This window comes from Balaenoptera acutorostrata, chromosome 2 (genome assembly GCF_949987535.1).
Source record: "Balaenoptera acutorostrata chromosome 2, mBalAcu1.1, whole genome shotgun sequence".
NCBI lineage: Eukaryota > Metazoa > Chordata > Mammalia > Artiodactyla > Balaenopteridae > Balaenoptera > Balaenoptera acutorostrata.
Genome location: NC_080065.1, coordinates 117,135,222 through 117,161,619, shown reverse-complemented (window position 1 = coordinate 117,161,619; position 26,398 = coordinate 117,135,222). Strand labels below are relative to the sequence as shown.

Below are 26,398 nucleotides of genomic sequence, written 5' to 3'. Positions count from 1 at the left end.
AAACAAAAATAAACAAATGGGACCTAAGGAAACTTAAAAGCTTCTGCACAGCAAAAGAAACCATAAACAAAACAAAAAGACAACCCACACAATGAGAGAAAATATTTGCAAATGAAGCGACTGACAAGGGATTAATTTTCAAAATATACAAACGGCTCATACAGCTGAATATCAAAAAACCAAAAAACCCATTCAAACAATGGGCAAGGAAGCAAGAAGAACTACAATCCTGCAGCCTGTGGAACAAAAAACCACATTCACAGAAAGATAGACAAGATGAAAAGGCAGAGGGCTATGTACCAGATGAAGGAACAAGATAAAACCCCAGAAAAACAACTAAATAAAGTGGAGATAGGCAACCTTCCAGAAAAAGAATTCAGAATGATAGTGAAGATGATCCAGGACCTCAGAAAAACAATGGAGGCAAAGATCGAGAAGATGCAAGAAATGTTTAACAAAGGCCTAGAAGAATTAAAGAACAAACAAACAGAGATGAACAATACAGTAACTGAAATGAAAACTACACTAGAAGGAATCAATAGCAGAATAACTGAGGCAGAAGAACAGATAAGTGACCTGGAAGACAGAATGGTGGAATTCACTGCTGTGGAACAGACTAAAGAAAAAAGAATGAAAAGAAATGAAGACAGCCTAAGAGACCTCTGGGACAACATTAAACGCAACAACATTTGCATTATAGGGGTCCCAGAAGGAGAAGAGACAGAGAAAGGACCAGAGAAAATATTTGAAGAGATTATAGTCGAAAACTTCCCTAACATGGGAAAGGAAATAGCCACCCAAGTCCAGGAAGCGCAGTGAGTCCCATACAGGATAAACCCAAGGAGAAACATGCCGAGACACACAGTAATCAAATTGGAAAAAATTAAAGACAAAGAAAAATTACTGAAAGCAGCAAGGGAGAAACGACAAATAACATACAAGGGACCTCCCATAAGGTTAACAGCTGATTTCTCAGCAGAAACTCTACAAGCCAGAACGGAGTGGCATGATATACTTAAAGTGATGAAAGGGAAGAACCTACAACCAATATTATTCTACCCAGCAAGGATCTCATTCAGATTCGATGCAAAAATCAAAAGCTCTACAGACAAGAAAAAGCTAAGAGAATTCAGCACCACCAAACCAGCTCTACAACAAATGCTAAAGGAACTTCTCTAAGTGGGAAACACAAGAGAAGAAAAGGATCTACAAAAACAAACCCAAAACAATTAAGAAAATGGTCATAGGAACATACATATCGATAATTACCTTAAACGTGAGTGGATTAAATGCTCCAACCAAAAGACACAGGCTTGCTGAATGGATACAAAAACAAGACCCATCTATATGCTGTCTACAAGAGACCCACATCAGACCTAGGGACACATACAGACTGAAAGGGAGGGGATGGAAAAAGATATTCCATGCAAATGGAAATTCAGAGAAAGCTGGAGAAGCTATACTCATATCAGATAAATTAAGACTTTAAAATAAAGAATGTTACAAGAGACAAGGAAGGACACTACATAATGATCAAAGGATCAATCCAAGAAGAAGACGTAACAATTATAAATATATGTGCACCCAACATAGGAGCACCTCAATACGTAAGGAAACTGCTAACAGCTATAAAAGAGGAAATCGACAGTAACACAATAATAGTGGGGGACTTTAACACCTCACTTACACCAATGGACAGATCATCCAAAATGAAAATAAATAAGGAAACAGAAGCTTTAAATGACACAATCGACCAGATAGATTTAATTGATATCTATAAGACATTCCATCCAAAAACAGAAGATTACACTTTCTTCTCAAGTGCACACGGAACATTCTCCAGGATAGATCACATCTTGGGTCACAAATTAAGGCTCAGTAAATTTAAGAAAATTGAAATCATATCAAGCATCTTTTCTGACCACAACCTTATGAGATTAGAAATGAATTACAGGGAAAAAAACGTAAAAAACACAAACACATGGAGGCTAAACAATACATTACTAAATAACCAAGTGTCACTGAAGAAATCAAAGAGGAAATCAAAAAATACCTAGAGACAAATGACAATGAAAACACGATGATACAAAACCTATGGGATGCACCAAAGCAGTTCTAAGAGGGAAGTTGACAGCTATACAAGCCTACCTAAGGAAACAAGAAAAATCTCAAGTAAACAATCTAACGTTACACCTAAAGGAACTAGAGAAAGAAAACAAACAAAACCCACAGTTAGTAGTAGGAAAGAAATCATAAAGATCAGAGCAGAAATAAATGAAATAGAAACAAAGAAAACAATAGCAAAGATCAATAAAACTAAAAACTGGTTCTGAGAAGATAAGCAAAATTGATAAACCATTAGCCAGACTCATCAAGAAAAAGAGGGAGAGGACTCAAATCAATAAAATTAGAAATGAAAAAGGAGAAGTTACAATAGACACCACAGAAATACAAAGCATCCTAAGAGACTACTACAAGCAACCCTATGCCAATAAAATGGACAACCTGGAAGAAATGGACAAATTCTTAGAAAGGTATAACCTTCCAAGACTGAACCAGGAAGAAATAGAAAATATGAACAGACCAATCACGAGTAATGAAATGGAAACTGTGATTAAAAATCTTCCAACAAAAAAAAAAAAAAAAAAATCTTCCAACAAACAAAAGTCCAGGACCAGATGGCTTCACAGGTGAATTCTATCAAACATTTAGAGAAGAGCTAACACCCATCCTTCTCAAACTCTTCCAAAAAATTGCAGAGGAAGGAACACTCCCAAACTCATTCTATGAGGCCACCGTCACCCTGATACCAAAACCAGACAACGATACTACAAAAAAAGAAAATTACAGACCAATATCACTGATGAATATAGATGCAAAAATCCTCAACAAAATACTAGCAAACAGAATCCAACAACACATTAAAAGGATCATACACCATGATCGAGTGGGATTTATCCCAGGGATGCAAGAATTCTTCAATATACGCAAATCAATCAATGTTTACACCGTATTAACAAACTGAAGAATAAAAACCATATGATCATCTCAACAGATGCATAAAAAGCTTTTGACAAAATTCAACACCCATTTATGATAAAAACTCTCCAGAAAGTGGGCATAGAGGGAACCTACCTCAACATAATAAAGGCCATATATGACAAACCCACAGCAAACATCATTCTCAATGGTGAAAAACTGAAAGCATTTCCTCTAAGGTCACGAATGAGACAAGGATGTCCACTCTCACCACTATTATTCAACATAGTTTTGGAAGTCCTAGCTACGGCAATCAGAGAAGAAAAATAAATAAAAGGAATCCAAATTGGAAAAGAAGAAGTAAAACTGTCACTGTTTGCACATGACATGATACTATACCTAGAGAACCCTAAAAATGCCACCAGAAAATTATTTGAGCTAATCAATGAATTTGGTACATTTGCAGGACACAATATTAATACACAGAAATCTCTTGCATTCCCATACACTAATGATGAAAAATCTGAAAGAGAAATTATGGAAACACTCCCATTTACCATTCCAAGAAAAAGAATAAAATACCTAGGAATAAACCTACCTAGGGAAACAAAAGACCTGTATGCAGAAAACTATAAGACACTGATGAAAGAAATTTAAGATGATACCAACAGATGGAGAGATATACCATGTTCTTGGATTGGAAGAATCAATATTGTGAAAATGACTATACTACCCAAAGCAATCTATAGATTCAATGCAATCCCTATCAAATTACCAAAGGCATTTTTTACGGAACTAGAACAAATCATCTTAAAATTTGTATGGAGACACAAAAGACCCCGAATAGCCAAAGCAGTCTTGAGGGAAAAAAAACGGAGCTGGAGGAATCAGACTCCCTGACTTCAGACTCTACTACAAAGCTTCAGTAATCAAGACAATATGGTACTGGCACAAAAACAGAAACAGATCAATGGAACAAGATAGAAAGCCCAGAGATAAACCCACGCACCTATGGTCAACTAATCTATGACAAAAGAGGCAAAGATATATAATGGAGAAAAGACAGTCTCTTCAATAAGTGGTGCTGGGAAAACTGGACAGCTACATGTAAAAGAATGAAATTAGAACACTCCCTAACACCATACACAAAAATAAACTCAAAATGGATTAGAGACCTAAATGTAAGACCGGACACTATAACATTCTTAAAGGAAAACATAGGAAGAAAACTCTTTGACATAAATCACAGCAAGATCTTTTTTGATCCACCTCCTAGAGTAATGGAAATAAAAACAAAAATAAACAAATGGGACCTAATGAAACTTCAAAGCTTTTGCACAGCAAAGGAAACCATAAACAAGACCAAAAGACAACCCTCAGAAAGGGAGAAAATATTTGCAAATGAAGCAACTGACAAAGGATTAATCTCCAAAATTTACAAGCAGCTCATGCAGCTCAATATCAAAAAAACAAACAACACAATCCAAAAATGGGCAGAAGACCTAAATAGACATTTCTCCAAAGAAGACATACAGATTACCAAGAAGCACATGAAAAGCTGCTCAACATCACTAATTATTAGAGAAATGCAAATCAAAACTACAATGAGGTATCACCTCCCACCAGTTAGAATGGGCATCATCAGAAAATCTACAAACAACAAATACTGGAGAGGGTGTGGAGAAAAGGGAACCCTCTTGCACTGTTGGTGGGAATGTAAATTGATACAGCCACTATGGAGAACAGTATGGAGGTTCCTTAAAAAACTAAAAATAGAACTACCATACGACCCAGCAATCCCACTACTGGGCATATACCCTGAGAAAACCATAATTCTAAAAGACACATGCACCCCAATGTTCACTGCAGCACTATTTACAATAGCCAGGTCATGGAAGCAACCTAAATGCCCATCGACAGATGAATGCATAAAGAAGTTGTAGTACATATATACAATGGAATATTACTTAGCCATAAAAAAGAACGAAATTGAGTCATTTGTTGAGACATGGATGGATCTAGAGACTGTCTACAGAGTGAAGTAAGTCAGAAAGAGAAAAACAAATATCGTATATTAACGCGTGTATGTGGAACCTAGAAAAATGGTACAGATGAACCAGTTTGCAGGGCAGAAATAGATACACAGATGCAGAGAACAAACGTATGGACACCAAGGGGGGAAAACTGCGGTGGGGTGGGGATGGTGGTGTGCTGAATTGGGCGATTGGGATTGATGTGTATACACTGATGTGTATAAAATTGATGACTAATAACCTGCAGTATAAAAAAACAAACAAACAAAAAAAACAACTAATACTAAACTTTCTTTGGGTTATTTGTATGGAAATATGTTAATATAAATGTTTCACACATTACATGAAATTTCTAAAAATCTTATATGTTCCGGTATAATGTTATAAGTCATAATTCTAGTTATTACTTTAAAATGTGTATCTCAGAAATAACTAAATTTCCTTGTCAACTGCATTATTATGAACTTTCATCAAATCTTTAACTATGGTCATTTTTAAGTCTTTTGTCATTTACAGACAGTTCTGGGTGTACTCTGATGCTTTCGCAAAAATGTTCCTATAAAAGGGTTTCATCTTCAAGGAATTCATGGAAAAGACTCTGACAAGTACAGGTTTCTGGTAACTGACTATACTGCTGAACTGAATGAATAAGCATTTTCAGAACTCTAATGGAAAACTGATGAATTCATAAAAGTGCTAACAAAAGATCAAGATGAAAAAAAAAATTAATTACATTGGACTGAGTGAACTGATGAGGATGATTATAATTTTTGTGACTTTCTGTTTGAAGAAAAAAAAATAAAATAAAATGGGCAAAAGATCTAAATAGACATGTCTCCAAAGAAGACATAGAGATGGCCAAAAAGCACAAGAAAGATGCTCAACATCACTAATTATCAGAGAAAAGCAAATCAAAATTACAATGAGGTATCACCTCACACCGGTCAGAATGGCCATCATCAAAAATTCTACAAACAGTAAATGCTGGAGAGGGTGTGGGAAAAAGGGAACCCTCCTACACTGTTGGTGGGAATGTAAATTGGTACAACCACTATGGAGAACAGTATGAGGTTCCTTAAAAAACTAAAAACAGAACTACCATATCCAGCAATCCCACTCCTGGGCATACATCTGAAGAAAACTATAATATTTACAAAAGGATACATGCACCCCTATGTTCATAGCAGCACTATTTACAATAGCCAAGACATGGAAGCAACCTAAATGTCATCCCAAATTATTTACAAAACAGAAAGAGTCACAGATGTAGAAAACAATCTTATGATTACCAGGGAGGATGGCGTGGTGGGAGGGATAAATTGGGAGACTGGGCTCGACATATACACTAGTATATATAAAATAGAAAACTAATAAGGACCTACTGCATAGCACAGGGAACTCTACTCAATACTCTGTAATGGCCAATACGGGAACAGAGTCTAAAAGAGTGGATATATGTATATATACATATAACTGATTCATTTTGCTGTACACCTGAAACTAACACAACAGTGTAAATCAACTATACTCCAATAAAAATAAGATAAAATAAATTTTTTAAAAAATAAAAAAGAATGAAATAATGCCATTCACAGCAACATGGATGGACCTAGAGATTATCATACTAAGTGAAGTAAGTCAGACAAAGACAGGTATCATATGCTATCACTCACGTAGAATCTAATTTTAAAAAAAGAAAGAAACAAATGAACTTATTTACAAAACAGAAACAGACTTACAGATATCGAAAAAAAACTTATGGCTACCAAAGGGGAAACATGGTGGGGGAGGGATAAATCAGTAGTTTGGGATGAACACACACACTACTATATATAAGACAGATAACCAAAAAGGACCTCATATATAGCCCAGGGAACTCTACTCAATATTCTGTGATAACCTATATGAGAAAAAAATCTAAAAAAGAATGAATACATGTTTATGTGTATCTGCTGTACACCTGAAACACCACATTGTAAATCAACTATGTTCCAACAACAAAAGAATCCAAAGACTTGGACTGAAATCCAAACTTCTTTATTAATATTTTAACTCTGGGTGAACTATTTATCTTCTGTGCATATCAGGCTTCTTATCTGTAAAATGATTAAAGATGATAACCTTTCCTAACCACATTACAGGGCTACTTTCTAGTAGACTGTGAGATATATAAATGCTCGGGTATTTTCTCTTTTTTCCTGGCCGTGATGCATGCAGAATCTTAGTTCCCGGATCAGGGATCGAACCTGGGACCCCTGCAGTGGAAGCACAGAGTGTTAACCACGGGACGGCCAGGGAAGTCCCGCTGGGATGTTTTCTTACTTTGCCAAAACAAAGTCACAAAGTTACCTGCGAACTGTGAAGAGTTCTTAGTGTATCCTATCTTAGTTCATAGCAATTAGAAGCATTTCGGAAGCAGAGAACGAGCGAATCAAGCTAGACTGCTAAAAAAAGCGGCAACAGGAAGGTTTGGGATATGACGGCCTAACAGTCAAGGGTGAGAGCACTGGCAGTCTGGTGTAATGCACAGAAACAGCTCAAAGGGCCCTTCACATTTCTAGGACCCCGGGAGGTGAGAGGGGGTGGGAGCACCATCCATTCATTAATCTACTTATCAAATACTTAATCACAGAAAACATGATGTATCGATACAAGGTGTCTTGTCATTGATGATCCTCAGTCAGTTTGTTTAAAGAAAGTAATAAGACTGGTCTAAGTTATTTTTGGAGTAAGATAGGTTTAAATATATTCTAATTGAAGAGAATAGCAAAATATAAAATGCATGGCTTATTTAGGTCCAATATGGTTCAAGTGAGAACATGTGATTGGCTCTTAAATGGGTAAATTTTTACTCATTTACTGAAAAATTCACGTATGTGGAACTAACTCCAATGATATCACATAATGATGTACTGTAATATCTATAGTCACATTACTCAAATGACTACTTTAGGTAAGAATATAAAAAAAAAAAAAGAGGGACTTCCTGGTGGCGCAGTGGTTAAGAATCCGCCTGCCAATGCAGGGGACCTGGGTTTGAGCCCTGGTCCGGGAAGATCCCACATGCTGCGGAGCAACCAAGCCCATGTTCCACAACTACTGAAGCCTGTGTGCCTAGAGCCCGTGCTCCACAACAAGAGAAGCCACCGCAATGAGAAGCCTGTGCACCACAACAAAGAGTAGCCCCTGCTCGCCCCAACTAGAGAAAGCCCACGCGCAGCAACAAAGACCTAACACAGCCAAAAATAAATAAATAAAATTTAAAAATTTTAATAAGTAAATAAATAAAACTAAAATCTATAGGTCTATTTAAGTAAACTTGCTCAGTCTGCGAAGCTTATGGCCATAGGCTATCAGTTCATTTTCTGCTCCTCTGTGGTAACACTGTTTTGTGGCACAAACTTGATTTTACCCTGGTACCAAATAATTTCCCACCTAACATGACATGTTAGGTTTTATAGGTATCTTAGGCCTATTTACAACAACACCTTTATATTTTTACATGGTACTTTCATAACGCCATGCAAATTCTAAGAAAAATAAAAATCTGTTTTTCTTCCAAAAGTCAATTCTTCAATTTCAAACAAAAGGACTTGGATTTTCTAGTAAGTAACCCTCAGCATTGAGATGACATGTATTATTGTGACTGTGGATATGCATTATTTTAACACAATAAAGTTATATTATTAAAAAAGTCATAGAACCTTTTCTAGCAATAAGTTAGTATGAAAAGTAGTCTTGGGAAGAACAGTGTATTTACGGGAAAAAAGAAACCAGTCATCTGACCATTCAATAGTCCAGCGTGGCCTCTGCCTCTTTCATATGCATCGAGCCATGTTCCTATTACTGTTGCTCAATTCTCAGAATAGATGAACGTAAGAGAAACTATTTCTTTGTAGAGACAACAAACTAATATGTAATATAGGCAATGAGTACAAACAGCCTTTGGAAGACAGGTTTGGTTCTGAAGAGCTAGAACACCTCATAAGAAATCTACTTCAGTAACCAGAGGAGGCTGTCTGGAGACTGCAGGGCAGAACCTCTACAGCAGCTGAGGGCCCGTCTTGATGCTGCAGCTCAGTCAGCCCTGCAGGGGACAGTCCTCAAACTCTACCTAACTTGATGGCAAACAAGAGTCATGTACATCAATGACAGGCTTTTCATAGAGACAAAATACCAGATAGAAATCTTGAAGGAAATTCTGAAATGTGCATAAACGAGATTTTAAACGTTAACTAAGTACTATGAACTAAAAACTTAATTTGTCCTATATAGTTAAATTTTTAAGAACAGAAGTGGGGAAGAACACGTGTTGATGAGAAAGAAATTAAAATTAATCAGATATAATAAATTTGAAACCATTCATTCTATTTATATATGCCACAATGACCTTAATATTAACAAAAGTCATAGGGTCCCATTTGGTCTCTTCACTCCACATTAATCCAGGAAACGAAGCTACTGAATTGTATTTTAACAGAAATCTGACACCTCTTACATTTCCACAAAAGCAGTTCAGTGGGGGCTTCCCTGGTGGTGCAGTGGTTGAGAATCTGCCTGCCCATGCAGGGGACACGGGTTCGAGCCCTGGTCCGGGAAGATCCCACATGCCACGGAGCAACTAGGCCCGTGAGCCACATTACTGAGCCTGCGCGTCTGGAGCCTGTGCTCCGCAACAAGAGAGGCCGCGATAGTGAGAGGCCCGCGCACCGCGATGAAGAGTGGCCCCCACTTGCCACAACTAGAGAAAGCCCTCGCACAGAAACGAAGACCCAACACAGACATAAATAAATAAATAAATAAATAAATTAAAAAAAAAAAAAAAAGCAGTTCAGTGTACTTTTCCTACAGATTTAAAACAAACAAGCTGTTTCCTTTCCAGGAAGCTACAAATGTCATCCCTTTGCTTACCTAGTAACTGTAGTGACAAACTTGTTTGCTGTATCCAGGATACTCATCTACCTACTTTATAAGTCTCTGTTCTTTTGTTAAGTCTTCTGTTAACGCTGTCCAGTAAGTGAGCATACAATGCAGCATAATTTTGTATTTATAAAAGCCTTATTGACTTTCTGGTTCTAAACACTTGAGGGATCATTTAGACAACTCAGTGTACTTTAGATTTGGGGGATAACATAGTGGCAGAGCCCTGATAAAAACCCTCTACTGGTTTCTATTATACTGCTCTCTATTTTCCCTTAGATGAAAATTAAGGAGTAAGAGTTCAGCTGAGTAAATTTAAAGTGTCTTCTGAAATTCACTGAAACCTCTATAAAAGACAGCAAATATACACAAATTCTAATCCTCTGCTAAGTGTGTGAGAACTTATGTTACAGTAATAAATAAATAACAAGCATTCTAATATCAGGTAAAGCCTAATATTTTATAAGGGAAATGCAATAAATACATCTGTAAAAGGCAACTAACTGAACTTAAAAGATTAAATATTACTAAAAAGCTGACCTCCAAGTCGCTTTGGTGGCAGGGGGCATGAGAATCCATGGGATAGTACCTTCCTTTCTGAATTCAAATCCTTTAAAAGTTTTAAAGTATTTATTCGGAAGAAAGGTAGCTACAAAGAGTTTAGTACAAATAGAAAAACAGATGACTTGGCAAACTACATAAGAGATTAATTTTTCATTGTTCATTTTCTTCTCTTTGATGCTCACATTAAGTGTGTATGTTCAAATGTCTATAATTCACTGGGCACAGTGCCGTCATTAAGAATGTATATACCTGTTACACAGGTACACATGACTATGCCTGGAGGCCCCACCTGTATGTTCCACCCACGTACTTACGGAATTCATCCCACTGAACAGGTCTCCTGACCCCACGTGAGCCGTGTGCACAAAGTTTGTGGGCTCTCCAATCATACTTCGGTCAATCCGCCGGCGCCTTTTCTAAAATATAAGGAATAACGTGTTGAGAAAATGATCTTGTTAACAAAAACTTATTCTGGTAGATTTATATACTATGCACAAATGACTTCGTATAATAATATTTTTGCCCAGGACACAAAAATACCTAAATCTTGGTATCACCACAATCACCTTTGATGATGAGATCCCCCAGAGAAATAAATGCACAAAAAAATGATTGGTAAAGTAAAATAATAGGTTATTATTTAGAACTTAAAATAGATTTATTTGGTCTGACTTTAGCCATCCACATATTTATATAATAACCATTTAAGTTTTATTCTTTTAAAAAGTGAGACATGTAAAATTATCATCTGTAACCATCATTCTTAGCAAAGAACACAGTGTGACTTAAGTGCAGCATTCCGATTTTAAACAAAATATTCTAGCTCGCATCATTAACAGACTGATGGTTGTTACTGAGATTATACCCAACTACCCTTCACCCGGAAGGAATCTGTCAGCTGTCTGTGCAGGGGAGGTTTGGCTCTAGCCCATTCACTGATTTCTGGCCTATTCTGGCCGCGAACGAAACCCTGTCCAAGCAGCCATCCAGGCTGCAGCTTACTGCCTCTTCCTCATTTCTGACGGCCACTTCCCAGCAGCTTCCCAGGAACTTCAGCCACAGGCTGCAATCCTTGTTCTACCAATGTGCCCTCCACCTCACTAGACACTTCCCTATCCTGCTGCTGTGTTAAACTGACCATCCGAGATTTTTCCACAGAAGAAGGTTATCATCAGACCCGAGTGTTCCATGGCTCCTTAGATACTGTGATCAACTGAGAGGGGCCACGGGCACAGCTGGCTTACTGTCCTAATACCATCTCTGCGTATCCCCATTTTCTTCCCTTTCAACAGAATACTTCTCCTGAAATTGCCATCTGCATCAAAACTAAGGCAAGTTACAAAGTTGTTGGATTAGGTTAGGTTGCCTCTGAACATAGTATTTTATGTCTCCATCTACTGAAATGTTGCTATGCTCCTGATAAATCCTAAAAACTTATCCAGACAGACCCAGGTGACAGCTCCTCAGGATTAGAACATGATTTTCTACAAAGCCACAAAAGTGGAGAGTTCATACATTAATTTTAGAAGCTAGTATATATTGTTTTACTGCCCTCTAGCTTTTATTGCCACAGATCAGAATCCCAAAAGAAGCCTGTTGTTTTCCCTTGAAGTATTATTTATGTTCATCCTCAGAGTTGAACAGTGACTCTGGACTATCTCCAAGTTTGTTGGTTTTCCCTTCCAGTGTTCTGTATGGCATATGGAGGTCCCTCTCTATCTGAACACGGGTTTTACTATAGCTTAGTAAAGTTTTCTTGTATTATTTCTTTGATATTGCTCCTTGTGTTCTTTTTTGCTATTTCCAGAGCTTCTGTTACGTGGACATCTGAATGTGTCTTTGTGTGTCTAAGGGGGGTGGGGGGGAGGGGACAGAGGGAGGGAGAGCGTGTGTGTGTCTGTGTGTATGCATGTGTGTGTGTATAATCTTCCTAGTTTCTTCCATTATTTGTTTCCTCTTTATAGTTTCACTGAATTAGAAAACAATGCCACTTGATCCTCTTTAGGAATCACAACTGTTTTCATACAGTCCAGAGAGGAAATATTTTAAGCCTGCAGGCCATACAGTCTCTGTCAAAGCTCTGGCTCCACTCTGTCATCACAGTGTGTAAGCAGCCACAGACAATGGGAGAACAAATGAGTATAGCTGTGTTCCAGTAAACATTTATGCACAAAAAAGGGTGGCAGGTGACATAATGGCCCATAAGTTCTGGTTTGCTGACCCCAGCTCTAGATCAGTAATTTTTTTTCAGTGGTAGATACATTATTATTTTTCTCCAATTATGATTATGTTTTGGAAGCTCTTTGCTACGCAATATTTTTAATCTCTCTGAGAATCTGTATTACATGTTTTCCTTTTTTTCCTATCAAAGACGCTTGACTGAATGAATTATAGTCTATAACACCCGGGAGTAAAATATTCATTCCTGTACTCCTCCAAATTTAGTTACTTCAAGCTCCTTTTTGAAGGGTTAAGAAATTCAATCCGTCCTTTGGGGCAGTGTCCCATAGTGTTGTATAAAAATTTCAGGTTAAAATGGTGTCAGTAAGCCAAGGAAGGGTCTAGATCCTTTGTCTATGCTCTTCAATTTTCTGTTTCTTAGCACAACATGCCAATTTCCTGCTCTCTTTCCCTTACATGGTGCTACTTAAGGAGGCTCACACAGATTCCCTGCCCCTAACCACAGACTTGTCACCCACAGCCACCCTTTGATGTGGGAGGCCAAGTGCCACCAATGCAGGATAGTCTCTTCCACCCTGTTTCCCATTTCTTTCCCCAGACTCTTGAGTTTGTCTATTTCTACCCACCCCATTCAACATACTTCCCTTCATACTATTCTCATCTGAGATGATACAGCCCAAGTCCCTAAATGAGCCTTGAGAAGCAATGCTACCTTCTCTTTCCTAGGATTAAGGTAGGGAAAAGACGATGCTAACAGTAGTTCTGTGCCCGTTTTCTTCTTGGTAACATACTGTTACATTACCATTAAATTTGTCTTGTTAGAAAACTATGTTTCTCAAAGCACATCCAAGTGCATCTTCACCAGCAGAGGACATGAATTTTCTTGACACCTGAGTAGGACAAAATTGTTGGGGTTTCTTCCACAGTACGCCCCCTGATGTACTGAAGGAGAAGAAGCTTTCCAGGGTCTTGGCACACCCCAGACTGAGCAGAAAAGGGTAGACGTCTACAGAAGAAGACAAAGGATGGCAGTTATGTCCCATGGTCTCACGGCGTCTGCCGGACTGCAGACGTCCCTGAAGGCCTTGTGAGGCTAGCTTGCGGGGGCAACAGCTCCCGAGGTACAGATGGTGCCACCTGGCTCAGCCAGAGGGTCTGCTGAAGCAGGTGATGGACTGGCCTATTTCAGAGAATAAGATCTACTTCCAGGCCACTGGATCTACTTCCAGATCGTCCCTTGCCCTGTGAACACACAGGACTTCTAACAGTTCTGAATCCACATCATTTCCTCTGGAAGGGTGTGTCTGGGGCTTAGCAGATGGCTACACCTGGCCCACGAATCCACATTAAGGGATTTATTCTAACAGCTGAATTATTGCAGGAAGATGTTGGGAGAGACGAGTCACCATGCAGCACTCAGGCCCCCAGCCATCTCACCCAGAAATGTTTCTTGAAAGATTAATGAATGGATATGCTTGTAGGTCGATATGCTTCTGAAAGAGGCGTATTAATATACACTTATAAACATAATATAACACTGAATAATGAGGGAGGATGTTCAAAAGGAGACAACTAAACTGGTTCAGAAGAGACTACTCTCCCAGTGAGAAGCAAAGGACAGGAAGACACCGACTTCCTTCTGTCATCGCAATTGTGTTAGGAAATTAATTTATAATCTGAAAATAATGACTACTTTTCAACTTGAACTTTACTGAGTTGGGAATGAGACTTTTCCTTTAGTACTGAAAGGGTTCTTCATGCCACCTACTCTAACCTTGATTGTAGGGTAAAAAAGTAGAAGTTTTCTGTCTTTCCTTCTTTGAGGCTAGAAGGAGCACAACTTTTAAAGCAGGGGAATAACATGATCAAAATGGTTGTAAAAGGCATAATAGCTACAGATGGAAAGCAGGCTGGAGGGGTCCAAAAGAGAAGTTATTATAGTAATGTTGGTGAAAGGAGATTACTTGCATTCAACTAACAGCAGCATAAATGGAACGTGTACAGATTCAAGCTGTGTTCAGTGGGTAAAATCAAAAGCAGCTGGTTGTTGACTGGATTTGAGAATTGAGAGGTAACACTTAAGAAAGATGCACAGATTTCAGATCTGAATAGAGTGTACTCGATTTACTGGATTAGATAATACTGGAAGAGGGTCAGTCTTTAGGAAGAAGATGAAAGACTCTGTTTAAGACACACTGAATTTGAGACATCTATGAGACATTCAAGTGAGGTTATCAAGAGGGCAAGTTGAATACACAGATATAGGATTCTGAAAAGGGCTAAACTAGAGATAGGAAATTGAGAGTCACCAGAATAAAGCTGTCCGAGTTAATGAGACTTCCTAGGAAGAAAAGTGCACAGAGGAACTCTATATAAGGTTGGTCAGGAAAACAAGCCATTAAGGGAGGCCAAAAAGGAACAGCCTAAAAGTTAGGAGGAAAGTCAGATGTGACTCCTTCAAAGTGTGAAGGAGGGGTTAGGCAATAATCTGCAAGCTGGTGGGAAGTCAGGTGAAGAGAAACATGTTTCCTGGATCCAGCAGCATGAAGTGAGCACCTTGGTGACGCTGTGCGAGCACAGTGGCAGGAGCTCCAGACATCAGCGGGGAGTGAGGGGCATCCAGGAGGCGGGGAAATGGAGAACTCCAACACAGACACGTGGACAAAGTCTGGCCTCTGAACAGGAGAAGACAGACAGCTGTAGCTCAAGGGAGAAGAGGAAATGAGGACAGATTGAATTTTTTCCCTTAAAGGTGAGAAAGACTTGACTACGCTTAATTTCTGATGAGGCAAATCAGAAAAGACAGAGACAGAAGGTAAAGAAAAATAAAGATTATCAATATTACAAGCCTTCCAGAGAAGGTAAGAGAGATAGGATCCAGACACAGGCCGAGGTCTTCTTTAGACTTCTGTTATAACTTTCTTAATCAAAAACCTGGATTCTAAGTATAATTAAATATTTTAAGATACAAAAATGTAATATTTTTCAGACACAAGGTAGGCATTTAAAGAACAGCCCACTTTTCTGGTGTGCTGTACTGAGAGCACAGGGTACAGACGAGATTTAAATCGCGGGCAAACAAGGGGAATTCCAGAGTCAGGCCTCTGCAGAGAAAAACAGGAAACGGTGCACTCCACTCTGATACGTAGTAACTGCTGTCAGTAGCACAGTCACAGTTTTTCCTGGAAACATACTTTATTCTTCTTGATTCCTTATAGGGAACTTTACTAAAACTGTCGACCATCTGAATAATTCTTGCCATCCTTAAAATATTAACTGTTATTCTGCATAAGGCCAAAGACTAGAGGTACACAAAAACGAGCAGTTGTATTACAGTGAAGGGGATTAGGGAAAATGCCTCTTCCCATTTAATGTATGTCAAATTATGCCTCACTGCAGCTGTTTAAATCTTAGAGTTACATACTAAAAACTTGTTCAATGAAATGTGATATCCAGAATTTGCTTTTAATTATCCAGTGGAGGGGGGGGTTAATAGGTGAAACAAGATGGTCCCCCCATCAATAACTACTGAAGCTGGGGACTACACACACGGGCAGGTGGCGGGCCGAGGTGGGAGGGGGTCCTCTTCTTTCCCTAATAAGTGTTTAAAAATAAGTTTTAAAAAAGATATGCTAATTCATTTATTTTCCTCCTCGTCTTTCAACTTTACATAAAAACTTATGCACTGTGTACTAGTAAAAATGCTGTGACACAAATATGAATAAACATTTACTTTCATGTCTGATTTCCATCAGAATGTAATCTTATCCTCATTCTTTCAGATGCTTTACAATTCTAAAATTCTCTACCCACTTCCTGTCTTCCTCCCCAAACTATAGAATATATATGTGAAGTTTTTCAGAAATACACTGCAGAGCTACCTCATCAGTATAAGGCTAGCTACAGTATCCATTTAGTTTAACACTGCTCTTTATATGCTTCATTCATGCACTCCCATCACATGTTCCTTCTTTGAAAATGAAAATTACTAGGCAAATATTTATTTTAAAAACCTGGAATGTAAAATTTACAGAAAGGATTATTCTGAGATTATTCTTCCAAAATACCCCTCTTCTCTGGTTTCACACTCATATCTGGCTACCACCTCCATCCCTCTGCTTCTGTGTATCTCGTGTATGGTGGCCTTCTCCAGTACATCCTAGGTCCCCTTTCTTTCCTCTCCCATGTCTTCACCTTATTAACTCTATGCTGATGACTAGTAAGTCTATTTTCTCTTTTCTGGGCATTAGACTACACACCCAACTGCTTACCGGACATGTCCATGTGAATGTTGAGAGGATACTCAAATTTCCTATGTCCACAGCTGAACATATAATCTTATTTCTGTAATCTATTCTTTCTCTTTGTGCCCCATTTTGGTGAACAACACTTCCACCAGTACTTCAAGCCAGGTTTGAGGACTGCCCCTCACTCCTCCTCCTTCCTCATACTATCACATCACATCAGCATCACACCCTGTGGATTCTACCCTTTCACTCTCTCCATCCCCATGTCACTGCCACAGCCGTACTTGCAGTCCCTACCGCCTTCCACCTACATCACTGTAGTAGCCTCCTAACTAATTTGCTTCGAGCTTTACAACACTCCTTCCCCTCCCAATATTCTTTGCCCTGGATTTAGATATACCTTTCTAAAGTACAAAGCTGATGTTACTCACCACTTTAAAATCCCTCAACAGCTTTCCAAAACTTGCAGGCTAAATTCAAAATCCCAAAGCCTATGAAATCCTGTTTCTCTCTCTAGCCTCCTCTTTTAATACTTTCTTGCATTCTAAGCTTTCATCTGCTACTTGAAATTCCCTAAATATGCTATGATCTCGCTTTCTCTCACTTCTCTGCCCTTGACCTGAAAGGATCCTTCCTACTGTTCCTTGACTAACTCAGGCCTCATACCCTCTGCTCTGAGGTTAGATGCTCCTCCTCTCTGCTCCCAGAGAACCTTGTGTTCACCTCCACCAAAGTAAAATTTACATCTCGCACCAAACTGAAACTGTCCACTGGATGGCACATGTGCTCCTATATGGAGAGGGCATATAAAATGTTAGCTCACAAGGACCAGCGCCATACAGCGCACAAAGCAATTCATCAACACACGTTTTTTAAATGAATACATTTATGAATATATAAACATTACAGTCACATTGTTTTTAAGGCTTAACTTTTTAAACATTTTTTTGTAGCAATATAAATGTTCCATCTCCCTCACATTTCTACAATATTGATCAAATATAGCTTCTAGGAAAACAGTGATTACCTAATCACTTAAAAGTTGAAACTTCCTCTAAGACTTTCTCTGGGCAGCTTCGTGTGCAAACACATGCCACCAAGGAGCAATTTAAGGCCAGATCCCACAGGGTAACAGGAGGCCTAAAGTAAAAGCACAGGTGGAACAGCCTCAGGTCCTTGTAGAAATGGAGGTAAAATGTAAATAAAGAACAAAATGGTCTGCCAGCCGGAGCAGGGGAAAAAAACCTAGTGCTTTCGGGCTGCAAGACAGCAATCACTTATGCCAATGTGGACTAAGTATTTGAAAGGTTGAAAGAGAGTGATATACTACTGACTTAACTTTGTGACCTGGAGAGAGAAAGCTGAAAGAGTATAACCACATCCCCTACTTATGAATATATCAAATAAACCCACGATTCCCAGACTGTGTCAAGTAGCTGGCAAACATCAAGGGACCCCATGTGGTATTTTCAATTTGAGGGAAACACAATGATACTCAACATGAAGTAGACTGGGACCTGGGCCCCTTTGCTGCAGTGCTTGCACCTGGACACACCTCTTCTCAAGCAACAGAATACAAAGAAACTGTATGGGACTAAAAATAACTGCACGCATGCGCAGTTGGGGCAAATTCCGAACAAAAGATAAAAAGAGACCAAAACACCCAACTGCCACCTCTTTCGAAGAGCCCAGAGCAAAAGCAGGGGGTCAGAACTTCCCTGGTGGTGCAGCCTGCCAATGCAGGGGACACGGGTTTGATCCCTGGTCCGGGAAGATCCCACATGCCGCGGAGCAACTAAGCCCGGGCACCACAACTACTGAGCCTGCGCTCTAGAGCCCACAAGCCACGACTGCTGAGGCCCACGCGCCTGGAGCCCATGCTCTGCAACGGGAGAGGCCATCACAATGAGAAGCCCACGCACCGCAGTGAACAGTAGCCCCCGCTTGCCGCAACTAGAGAAAGCCCGTGTGCAAAAACAAAGACCCAATGCAGCCATACATACATACATACATACATAGATAAATAAGTTAATTAATTTATAAAAAAGCAGGGGGTCAGGAGCAAAAGCAGGGTACTGCGCATGCCCCCTGCACACAACACCACCTAAGGGGTGGGCAAACCACCTAAGCCGGCCCTCCAGCCCGACCCCTACCTTCATGCCATATAAGGAACAAGCTTGCCCTGCCTCAGGGAGTGAGCAAGCAAGGGTACCTGTTGTTTGTTCCCCTTCACCTCCCCGCTACAGCTGGGGTTCCAATAAAGCCTTGCCTGAATTTGTCTGGCCTCTGGTCAATTTCTATTGATTAAGAAGGCCAAGAACCCTGGTTGGTAACAAACATACGTACAATACTGTGCGAACTAACTCAAGATAATTCAAAATTTCAATCTTAGAGAACACACTCTTTTCAACAACATATCTTTGCAAAGCACAGTTTTTCAGTGCCTGCTGTGTAAAAAGCCCAAGTATTGTACAAAAGTCAGTATAGAACTGGAGAAGAGGCTGGTGGTGTTCAGTCTGATCCTACAGTTTGAGGAGTTGTGTAAAGCCTAATAGGCACACATACCCCATAGGTAATCGAGGTTATTTGGGAAAGAAATAAAAATTTATTTTTTCTTTCTATATATGTGTATTATTTTTTCAAACGGTGACTCAGTTTTTAGAACATACACACTAAGTTGTTTAGACCAAACTAGTTAATAAATAAATCTGTAAAGCATTTCTCTTGGCCTGGGAACACCATGAAAAAAATTACCGAAGCATTAAGGGCAACAAACACAGAAGTTTGGGAGCCTCTGAAATAAGCTAATTTTTTGAAATACTGAGAGTATAACTAAGCACTGGGCATTTCTTAAAAAAACTAACTTTTTATACTATGCCACTGACAGTGTTCCCCTAAGTACATGAGCTGCTTTCAAATTGCATCCTATCATCCATCCAGTTCATACAACAGGGGGGAAAAAATGACTAACAAAAGCTATAATAACATAAAAATAGATTTGATTTTTTTTTATAGTAAAGGAAAAGGATTTTCCTAGTGAGTCTTACACAAAAAAATGAAAGCAATAGTTATGGCTGCAATGTCAACAAACTACGTGAAATGCCGTCACCCAAACCCCTTCCCACATGGCACTGCCTATTCATCCCTTAAGACTCAGCTCAAACATAACCTTCTGAGTTGAGGCTGCTGGGTATTCCTTGGTTTAAGCATTTAGAGCACAAGGCTCATTATTTCAATTATAACACTTAAAAATACTGTATTATAATTTATCTGCCCACAGTTTGATTTTCCTACTGTGCTGAGAGTTCTTCTATGACCACAGCTGTGCCTGACACATTGGACAATAAATGGCTGCTGAATGAATAAAAGGATTTTAAAGAAACAATGCCAGCTCAGTCCTCTAAAAACTGTTTGTCTTATCCAATATTATGACCAAATATTTCTCAAGGACCTATTACATATGGAAGATGTAAAAAAATGTATATACATATGATGTCAATTCTAGTGGATTTCATATTTCTGCAAAAAAAAATTACTTACTTGTTTTATTTTTCTGCTTTACAGTAATGCTATCTACCATAGAGTAGTTCTACTGTCATCATTGTTCTAGCTTTTATACGGGGTGACACCTCAAGAGCAAGCTTTACTGTATATCAGAATCACTGCAGGGGTTTGTTAGAACACAGGCTGCTGACCTTCTTGCAGAATTTCAAATCCACCAGGTTTGGGGCAGGTCCAGGAATGTTCATGGCTAACAGGACACCAAGTGATAATGATAGCTCAATGGTTTAGAAATACTGGTGCTGAAGATTTACAGCTGAATATTTTAAAACAATGGGTAATTCTTAAGAGTCTTACTACATGCCAGGCATATTTCCAATCACTTTAAATACAGGAACACATTTGATAATACCTTGAAAAGCAGTGTGTGATGTTTTAATATTCCCTTCAAATCTAAGAAACTCTGGCAAACTCTCACTTGGATTCTCTTCACTATTGCTCACGTTCCTACTTTATATTCACATTTGTTAATCTCTTGAACTCCCTGAATAATATTTTACAATTTTTGTGTGTGTGTTTAAATTATTTGGAGAGCCATTAGGCTGAACGGTTTTTCTCATTAAGAACAAACAACTCTACAACAACCAAGCCACCAAAGAATGTTTTTTAATCAATAGTTTTCATCAAAAAGAAGAGCCTATTCACTGTAGCAAACAAAGAAATACTTCTCAACCAGCTATCACCCCAGGGCTCAGTGCACAGACAGTGGTCAGACATGCCTATCTCCCCTAGTCTTTCCCTGGAAGCGGTCTATTTGCATATTTTAAAAGCTACTACCTGAGGGTCAAGCTTCTAATTTAGCACACACACAGAGATAGACTAAGATACTGACCAGAAAGGAGGCCACTGGGCACCATCTCCACGTTTTTCCTCTTGCCCATTCCAGGCTACCCAGCATACTGCTTTTGCAGCTGCCTCCCAGGGGTGACACTTTTTGACTGCCTGGCTTTGTTGGCCAGCAGGGCTTCAGGTCACAGGTCCCACAGCACAAAAACAATCAACCAGTTCTTAACTAGCTACCCCCCAACAGCTCAGTGCAGAGAGAACAGAGATATACCTAGCTCCCAGAAATTCAGTGAAAGGGGTCTACTTGCATAGCTTAAAAGATGCTGCCTGAGGGCCTGACTTCCAGTCAGCCTGCATCTAGGTGCTGACTGAGATCCTCCCCTTTGGACACTGATAGGTTTTGGCACACCCTCAACAACAAAGAGGTGGCTTTGGACAATCACAAGGTATGAGAGACAACCAAGACCTTGGGCCAGGCTGAATGATAAGGTTCAACTCCTACAAATGACCAGTATGTCACACCTGGCAGAGGTGGCTGTTTTATATAATGCACAGAAACCAGCACAGAGAGCCCAGGAAAATGAAGAAACAGAGGAACATGTTCCAAACAAAAGAACAAAATAAAACTCCAAAAATAGACCTTAATAAAATGGAGGATAGATCATATGTTAAGCCACAGATTAAGTCTTAATAAATTTAAAAAGACTGAGGTCATATCAAGCATCTTTTCTGACCACAATGGTATGAAATGAGAAATCAATTACAAGAAAAAAAGTGGAAAACCCACTTAAAAAACATGCTACTGGATAGCCTCAACCACCAGAGGACAGACAGCAGAAGCAAGAAAAACTACAATCCTGCAGCCTGTGGAACAAAACCCACAGTTACAGAAAGATAGACAAGATGAAAAGGCAGAGGGCTATATATCAGATGAAGGAACAAGAAAAAACCCCAGAAAAACAACTAAATGAAGTGGAGATAGGCAACCTTCCAGAAAAAGAATTCAGAATAATGATAGTGAAGATGATACAGGACCTCGGAATAAGAATGGAGGCAAAGATTGAGAAGATGCAAGAAATGATTAACAAAGACCTAGAAGAATTAACGAATAAACAAACAGAGATGACCAATACAATAACTGAAATGAAAACTACACTAGAAGGACTCAATAGCAGAATAACTAAGGCAGAAGAACGGATAAGTGACCTGGAAGACAGAATGGTGGAATTCACTGCTGCGGAACAGACTAAAGAAAAAAGAATGAGAAGAAATGAAGACAACCTAAGAGACCTCTGGGACAACATTAAACGCAACAACATTCGCATTATAGGGGTCCCAGAAGGAGAAGAGACAGAGAAAGGGCCAGAGAAAATATTTGAAGAGATTATAGTTGAAAACTTCCCTAACATGGGAAAGGAAATAGCCACCCAAGTCCAGGAAGCACAGAGAGTCCCATACAGGATAAACCCAAGGAGAAACACGCTGAGACACACAGTAATCAAAATGGCAAAAATTAAAGACAAAGAAAAATTATTGAAAGCAGCAAGGGAAAAACGACAAATAACATACAAGGGAACTCCCATAAGGTTAACAGCTGATTTCTCAGCAGAAACTCTACAAGCCAGAAGGGAGTGGCATGATATACTTAAAGTGATGAAAGGGAAGAACCTACAACCAAGATTACTCTACCCGGCAAGGATCTCATTTAGATTTCATGGAGAAATCAAAAGCTTTACAGACAAGCAAAAGCTAAGAGAATTCAGCACCACCAAACCAGCTCTACAACAAATGCTAAAAGAACTTCTCTAAGTGGGAAACACAAGAGAAGAAAAGGACCTACAAAAACAAACCCAAAACAATTAAGAATATTGTCATAGGAACATACATATTGATAATGACCTTAAACGTGAATGGAGTAAATGCTCCAACCAAAAGACACAGGCTTGCTGAATGGATACAAAAACAAGACCCATCTATATGCTGTCTACAAGAGACCCACATCAGACCTAGGGACACATACAGATTGAAAGTGAAGGGATGGAAAAAGATATTCCATGCAAATGGAAATCAAAAGAAAGCTGGAGTAGCTATACTCATATCAGATAAAATAGACTTTAAAGTAAAGAATGTTACAAGAGACAAAGAAGGACACTACATAATGATCAAGGGATCAATCCAAGAAGAAGATATAACAATTATAAATATATATGCACCCAACATAGGAGCACCTCAATACATAAGGCAACTGCTAACAGCCATAAAAGAGGAAATTGACAGTAACACAATAATAGTGGGGGACTTTAACACCTCACTTACACCAATGGACAGATCATCCAAAATGAATATAAATAAGGAAACAGAAGCTTTAAATGACACAATAGACCAGATAGATTTAAGTGATATTTATAGGACATTCCATCCAAAAACAGCAGATTACACGTTCTTCTCAAGTGTGCACGGAACATTCTCCAGGATAGATCACATCTTGGGTCACAAATCAAGCCTCAGTAAATTTAAGAAAATTGAAATCATATCAAGCATCTTTTCTGACCACAATGCTATGAGATTAGTAATGAATTACAGGGAAAAAAACGTAAAAAAGACAAACACATGGAGGCTAAACAATACGTTACTAAATAACCAAGACATCACTTAAGAAATCAAAAAATACCTAGAGACAAATGACAATGAAAACACGACGACCCAAAACCTATGGGATGCAGCAGAAGCAGTTCTAAGAGGGAAGTTTATAGCTATACAAGCATACCTAAAGAAACAAGAAAAATCTCAAGTAAACAATCTAACCTTACACCTAAAGAAACTAGAGAAAGAACAAACAAAACCCAAAGTTAGCAGAAAGAGAGAAATCATAAAGATCAGAGCAGAAATAAATGAAATAGAAACAAAGAAAACAATAGCAAAGATCAATAAAACTAAAAGCTGGTTCTTTGAGAAGATAAAGAAAATTGATAAGCCATTAGCCAGACTCATCAAGAAAAAGAGGGAGAGGACTCAAATCAATAAAATCAGAAATGAAAAAGGAGAAGTTACAACAGACACTGCAGAAATACAAAGCATCCTAAGAGACTACTACAAGCAACTTTATGCCAATAAAATGGACAACCTGGAAGAAATGGACAAATTCTTAGAAAGGTATAACCTTCCAAGACTCAACCAGGAAGAAATAGAAAATATGAACAGACCAATCACAAGCAATGAAATTGAAACTGTGATTAAAAATCTTCCAACAAACAAAAGTCCAGGACCAGATGGCTTCACAGGTGAATTCTATCAAACATTTAGAGAAGAGCTAACACCTATCCTTCTCAAACTCTTCCAAAAAATTGCAGAGGAAGGAACACTCCCAAACTCATTCTGTGAGGCCACCATCACCCTGATACCAAAACTAGACAAAGACACTACAAAAAAAGAAAATTACAGACCAATATCACTGATGAATATAGATGCAAAAATCCTCAACAAAATACTAGCAAACAGAATCCAACAACACATTAAAAGGATCATACACCACGATCAAGTGGGATTTATCCCAGGGATGCAAGGATTCTTCAATATACGCAAATCAATCAATGTGATACACGATATTAACAAACTGAAGAAGAAAAACCATATGATCACCTCAATTGATGCAGAAAAAGCTTTTGACAAAATTCAACACCCATTTATGATTAAAAAACTCTCCACAAAGTGGGCATAGAGGGAACCTACCTCAACATAATAAAGGTCATATATGAGAAACCCACAGCAAACATCATTCTCAATGGTGAAAAACTGAAAGCATTTCCTCTAAGATCAGGAATGAGACAAGGATGTCCACTCTCACCACTATTATTCAACATAGTTCTGGAAGTCCTAGCCACAGCAATCAGAGAAGAAAAAGAAATAAAAGGAATACAAATTGGAAAAGAAGAAGTAAAACTGTCACTGTTTGCAGATGACATGATATTATACATAGAGAATCCTAAAACTGCCACCAGAAAACTGCTAGAGCTAATTAATGAATATGGTAAAGTTGCAGGATACAAAATTAATGCACAGAAATCTCTTGCATTCCTATACACTAATGATGAAAAATCTGAAAGAGAAATTATGGAAACACTCCCATTTACCATTGCAACAAAAAGAATAAAATACCTAGGAAGAGACCTACCTAGGGAGACAAAAGACCTGTATGCAGAAAACTATAAGACACTGATGAAAGAAATTAAAGATGATACCAACAGATGGAGAGATATACCATGTTCTTGGGTTGGAAGAATCAACATTGTGAAAATGACTATACTACCCAAAGCAATCTACAGATTCAATGCAATCCCTATCAAATTACCAATGGCATTTTTTACAGAACTAGAACAAATCATCTTAAAATTTGTATGGAGACACAAAAGACCCCGAATAGCCAAAGCAGTCTTGAGGGAAAAAAACGGAGCTGGAGGAATCAGACTCCCTGACTTCAGACTCTACTACAAAGCTACAGTAATCAAGACAATATGGTACTGGCACAAAAACAGAAACACAGATCAATGGAACAAGATAGAAAGCCCAGAGATAAACCCACGCACCTATGGTCAACTAATCTATGACAAAGGAGGCAAAGATATACAATGGAGAAAAGACAGTCTCTTCAATAAGTGGTGCTGGGAAAACTGGACAGCTACATGTAAAAGAATGAAATTAGAATACTCCCTAACACCATACACAAAAATAAACTCAAAATGGATTCGAGACCTAAATGTAAGACTGGACACTATAAAACTCTTAGAGAAAAAACATAGGAAGGACACTCTTTGACGTAAATCACAGCAAGATCTTTTTTGATCCACCTCCTAGAGTAATGGAAATAAAAACAAAAATAAACAAGTGGGACCTAATGAAACTTCAAAGCTTTTGCACAGCAAAGGAAACCATAAACAAGACAAAAAGACAACCCTCAGAATGGGAGAAAATATTTGCCAACGAATCAACAGACAAAGGATTAATCTCCAAAATATATAAACAGCTCATGCAGCTCAATATTAAAGAAACAAACACCCCAATCCAAAAATGGGCAGAAGACCTAAATAGACATTTCTCCAAAGAAGACATACAGACAGCCACAAAGCACAT

At 38.7% G+C, this 26,398-nt stretch overlaps 1 protein-coding gene across 1 annotated transcript in view; it reads right to left on the bottom strand.

Annotated features, from left to right (window-relative positions):
- Window positions 1–26,398, bottom strand: part of CDC42SE2 (CDC42 small effector 2) — a 58,864-nt gene that overhangs the window by 11,376 nt on the left and 21,090 nt on the right. Inside the window, exon 2 of the mRNA XM_007188517.2 lies at window positions 10,811–10,912. Within this exon, the coding sequence (XP_007188579.1) occupies window positions 10,811–10,912 (102 nt within the window). The remainder of the gene's footprint in view (window positions 1–10,810; window positions 10,913–26,398) is intronic.